The 5,568-nt window shown below is 35.7% G+C and overlaps 1 protein-coding gene across 1 annotated transcript; it reads left to right on the top strand.

Annotated features, from left to right (window-relative positions):
* The first annotated feature begins 248 nt into the window (after positions 1-248).
* On the top strand, positions 249-3,573 carry LOC141686322 (uncharacterized). The gene is made up of 5 exons (XM_074491362.1): positions 249-637; positions 743-1,022; positions 1,290-1,756; positions 2,590-2,784; positions 2,868-3,573. Exons 1-5 carry the CDS (start codon positions 249-251, stop codon positions 3,571-3,573), a joined length of 2,037 nt encoding a protein of 678 aa, XP_074347463.1.
* Positions 3,574-5,568: the final 1,995 nt, after the last annotated feature.

Raw genomic sequence — 5,568 nt, forward strand, 5'->3', positions numbered from 1 at the left:
TAGATAAAATGAATAGGTAAAACCATATAAATAGTATGATAGTACTTTCCTCTAATTATAGTATGATAGGTAACACTGTATAATTAGCATACTTTCCTATAATTATAGTACTTTGTATGATTTAAAATAGTATTAATGAGTAGGTAACACTGTATAAACAGGACCTGTTTAGATAAAATATGTACTAAGAATTACAAAAGTGTTGAATCTCCTATCGACTTTATTAATAGGTCACAGGGTTCGTAAAAATGGACGAGTATTACATTTGGATAGGTTTTCCAAGATCCAGTCCAGAGTATATAAGAGGGATAAAAGCAATTTTGAAAAATGCATTTCCCATCTACAAAAATGGCGATCAAATGAAGTGTCCGTGCAAAAAATGTACTGAACGTAATTGGTACTGTCAAGATGTCATCTACGATCATCTTGTTTGCAATGGCCCTTCTCCGTTACATGCCGATTGGATCTGTGAGGTTTCACAGACAAAATTAGGAGGTACTGATGACTTTGAAGATTGTGAAATGGGGATTGAATTTGAAGACAATTTAGATGCAATGTTCAATTATACGCATAAGAATTTTGAAAATCAAGGAGGCTGTGAAGACGAACCAAATGCAGACGCTAAGAAATTTTTTCGGCATGTTGAAGAAGGAAAACAACCATTATATCCCGGTTGTACTGCGTTTTCTTGATTAAGTTTCCTGATCAGATTTTATCATTTAAAATGCGTTTACGGAATTAGTGAGTCTGCATTTGGAGAATTACTAAAGCTGATCAAAGAAGCGTTTCATGATGCCAATCTCCCTTTGCCTTTTAATGTTGCAAAGAGTGTCATTAGGGATTTAGGCCTTGACTACGAGAAAATACACGCGTGCCCCAACAACTGCATGTTGTATTGGGGTAAAAATAAAGAAAAAAATGAATGTGAAACTTGTGGTGTGTCGAGGTGGGTTGTACATGAAAAAGATGGCATCGTTGAAAATAATGATCCACCGAAGTTGATTCATAAAGTAGCAGCAAACGTGATGAGGTACTTCCTACTACGACCAAGGTTACAGAGGATGTTCCTGTGCAAAGACTTTTCCAGACTTATGAGATGGCACGCATTAGGATGAACAAAAGATGGAAAATTAAGACATCCGGCTAATGCTTTGGCTTGGAAGGCGATGGATGCTCGTTATCCTGATTTTGCAGCAAAAAATCGAAATATTAGATTGGGTGTAGCATCTGATGGTTTTAACCCATATCGTTCAATGAATTTATGTCATAGTACATGGCCAATCGTGTAGGTAAATTATAACCTTCCCCCCTGGCTATGTATGAAACAAGAAAATCTAATTCTGTCCATGTTAATATCCGGTCCAGATTCTCCCAAGAACAATATTGATGTTTATATGCAGCCCTTAATTTCGGAGTTGAAAGCATTGTGGAAAGATGGTGTCGAAACTTATGATTCCCTGACCAGCGAGAATTTTAATTTACGAGCAAGCGCGTTGTGGACAATAAGCGATTTTCCGGGGTACGCTATGTTATCAGGCTGGAGTACGAAGGGGAAACTAGCATGTCCAGAGTGCCATTATCAGACTTCTTCTGTTTATTTGAAACATAGCAAAAAAACTGTCTACATGAATCATAGAAAGTTTCTTGATCCGACACACGAGTGGAGGCTAGATAAGAAGAGATTTAATGGTGAAATGGAAATGGGGAATAGTCCAGTGCCATTAACAGGAACAGAAATTGAAGAGTTATTATGGGGGTATGAAATAAGTTTGGAGATAAGACCCGGAGGAAGCATAAAAGGGTTGGCCCTTTCAAAAAAAATTAATATTTTTTGATCTGCCCTACTGGTGTCATAATCCGCTTCGACATAACTTGGATTCCATGCATATAGAGAAGAACATATGCGATAAAATATTAGGTACTTTGCTTAATATAAGTGGCAAGTCGAAGGATCACCTAAATGCTCGTTATGATTTATAGGATCGGGGCATAAGAAAGCCTCTCCATCCTATTAAAAGTGACGATGGAAAGCATATTGAAATTATGGCAGCGATATTTGACATGACAAATAAGGAAAAAGAAAATTACTGCAGCCTATTGAAAAATGCCAAACTTCCTTATGGTTGTGCCTCAAATGTAAGTCGGTATGTGCACATAAAAGAGAGAAAGGTTGTGGGGTGTAAGAGCCATGATGCTCATTTCATACTCCACTATTTATTGCAATTTGCTGTAAAAAAATACATTAAAACCCGAGGTCGCATTACCGATGATCAGGTTGGGTTCATTTCTTCACGGTCTGTGGAGCAAGGTGGTAGAATTAGATGATATCAAGAAGTTGCAAAGAGAAATTGTGGTAATACTTTGTGAATTTGAAATAATTTTCACAGAGCCATTTTTCGATATTATGGTCCACTTGCCTGTACATCTATGCAGAGAAGTAGAATACGGTGGACCTGAGCACCTACGTTGCATGTTTCCAATTGAGCGATATCTAGGAAAGTTGAAAGGCTATTTTAGAAATTGAAGTAGGCTAGAAGGTTCTATTGTAGAAGGGTACTTAGCTGAAGAGTGTGTCACATTTTGTTCAAGGTTTCTGGACGTCGATGGAGTAGTAGAAAATAATTCAAATGATTTTGGAAAATATGGAACCAATGTGGAAAATCACATCGGAACAAAAAAGAATAAGGATGGCAGGATATTCAAAATGAAAGATGCATATTGGAAGGCAGCGCATCGTTATATTCTTTTTAATTCCGATAATAAGGAAATAGAAAGTTTAATCGAGTAAGTTCTAATGTCCCTTTTAGTTTACTCACCAGTTAAGTATTGATATCTATATATATTATTTGACCTTATTAACTATTCAGGGAGCATCGAGCTTTCATGGATGGTCTTGCAAGTCAGCAAAAATATAAAAGGGAACGAGCACACATGGAAGACTTTTGGAAATGGTTAAAAGATGAGGTTCTAAAAAAAGAAAATATTTCAAGGGATTTAAAGGTGTTTGCTTTGGGGCCTAATCGACTAGCTAGGAAGTTTACGGGCTATGTAATAAATGGATACAGATTCCATACCAAATTTAGAGATTCCCGATGTACTACACAAAATAGTGGGGTATTTTTAACAGCCGAGACCACTACCTTTGCAAGCTCGAAAGACCATAATCCAGTAGTTGGGGGTGTCAATTACTACGGATCAATCGAAGAAATATTCGAACTTGACTATTGGGGAGCTTTTACAGTGGTCCTGTTTAAATGTTGCTGGTTCCAGGAAGAAAAAGATCATTTTGGTCTTACTCGAGTAAACTTTAATAAGTTACGCCAAAAATTTGATCCTTTTGTCCTATCTTCACAAGTTCAGCAAGTGTTTTACATGGATGATCAAGTTGAGAAAAACTGTCAATATGTTATCAAAAAATTACCGAGGGACTGGTGTGACACTGAAAATCAGAACGCAATGGAAGAAGACTTGAGCAGTTATCATTCATATAATATTGGAATAAATTTTGAAACTGAAGGGGTTTGGATTAGGGACGATGTTCCTTTAACACAAATTCGTGTTCCATCTCCTTAGATTGTGTATTTGTATAACATAATAGTGGTTAACTATGTATTTTCATGTTGTTCTCTGTTTTTATGTAAGTTCTTTAATTATGTGTTTGAAGTGTAGTTTATATCTGCCGAACTATATAAGTTTCTTTTCTTTATTTAATTACCTTCATGCCCATTTGTTTTAGTCTACTTTTATTGCTTCTTTTTTTGTCTTTTATGTCTTTTTTGTACATTTGTTCTCTGTTCTTTATTTAATTACCTTCATGTCCATTTATATGCTGGTCATAGAGTTCTAATGTTTTTTTCTACAGAATGGATAAAATGATAAATGTGAGGCTACACTATGAAGGACAGTTTCAGAAGGCAAGTTATGTTGGTGGAAAGTCGATGTTGCTAGCACGCTTGAACGTGGAAAGATTTTCCTACACTGTCCTTATTGAGTTTGTGAAAGATTACCTCAATTTCTCAGAAATTGAAGGAATCTAGATAAGTAAAGGAAAGAGGGGTGGCTGGAATCGTTTGTTGGATGACAAGGATGTAAATCAACATGTACTTGGCTACGAGGATGACGAAGAAATTCATTTTTACATTGACAACACTGTTGACCTGTACATTGAGCCCACTTGCCAGATGTAGCCACACGTTAAAATACGAGCAAGGAAAAACATAATTGAAGGTAATTAATTGCATTTCTTTGTAATCTTTGTGAAGCAGTCCCATTTTATGTATACTGATGCTAAGCCTCCTTAATTTGTATTTATGTGTAGCTAATCCAGGTTCTGCTAAGAAACAACCAGGTTCTGCTAAGAAACAACCGAAGCGTAAGTACACTACAACTCATTTGCTTCAACAACAAAGAAGGAGTAAGAGGACAAAAATTTCCTCCGTGCCTGAGATGAGTTAAAGTAAACAAGAAGCAAGTCTGAAAGAAAAAGGATCGGCAAGGAGCAAATTACAGTTAGCAACTGAACCAGATGATGATGAAGACACCGCAGAGAATGACCTTGATGTTGAGGTACTTTTGATTTTTTGTTCTCTTCAGGTGATTTAATTTCTATGGTTTAATTACTTTACACCTTATAACTATGGTTACAGTTGCCTCCCCCGCCACCACTACTAGTGACAGACTATGAACTAGGGAGAATACAACGTATGAAAGAAAATGATGTAGTTTATAAATCACTTGGGTTGCCCACTTTAGTTGCTGATAAGGGAAAGCAAGCTGAAGAGATTAAAAAAATAAAAAATAAAGATCGATATCCAGAGGAAGGCGATGAATATTTTCCAGAAAATGAGAGTGAAGATGTCAGCGATGATTCATTAAAGGTACTAGATCATTACTAAATCTTTCGGAAATATTTTTTTAGTGCTTTTGTATTAGTACACAATTTAGGGTTAAAGGATTTTGTAATGCTTAGTTGATAAAAGGTATTTTCCTCTGTCGCAGCTCCTTTATAGCAATCTAGAATAAAACACAGCATGTAATGACACTTAAGTTTCAATCAATTCTTGCCAATAGCCATAATTAAATCATAAAAACATATTATTACGACCCCTGATAGTTATAATCTACATATCATTTCACATTATTAAATATTGATGAACATGAGTTTTTGTGGTATTGAATTTATATAATATTTCATAATCATTAGTTAGGATATTTAAATGCTAAGGATTAATTTCCTTTATACAGTTTCCACATGGTCTCCGCATTTTAGCATCTCTATATAAATAAGTTCAATTTTCATTATTAATCAAGTGCAAGTAATTTTTCCATTCTGGTACTAACTATAGTTTTTTTATTTTAGAGAAAAAAAATTGTCTAGTCAAAGAAAGCTAGAACTAACAGGGAAGCTGGACCGACAACTCGGTCGCGAGCTAATGCAGTAGTTCAAAGTGATGTAATTGTCACTGCAACAAAGAAGCAGCCCAACAAAGCTGGGAATAACAGGGAAGCGACTAACTCGTTTAATCCACCAGTTCTAAAGCCAACATGTAGCAAAATGTTTAAATAATC

The sequence above is a fragment of the Apium graveolens genome, chromosome 9 (genome assembly GCF_009905375.1).
Source record: "Apium graveolens cultivar Ventura chromosome 9, ASM990537v1, whole genome shotgun sequence".
NCBI lineage: Eukaryota > Viridiplantae > Streptophyta > Magnoliopsida > Apiales > Apiaceae > Apium > Apium graveolens.

Bases quoted from the DNA above. Each gene is read 5' to 3' on its own strand.
- LOC141686322 (XM_074491362.1), top strand. From the start codon at position 249: ATGGACGAGTATTACATTTGGATAGGTTTTCCAAGATCCAGTCCAGAG. The intron at 638-742 runs GCATGTTGAAGA...TTACGGAATTAG, and splicing joins GACGCTAAGAAATTTTTTCG to TGAGTCTGCATTTGGAGAAT. The intron at 1,757-2,589 runs GTATGAAATAAG...ATTTTGTTCAAG, and splicing joins ATTGAAGAGTTATTATGGGG to GTTTCTGGACGTCGATGGAG.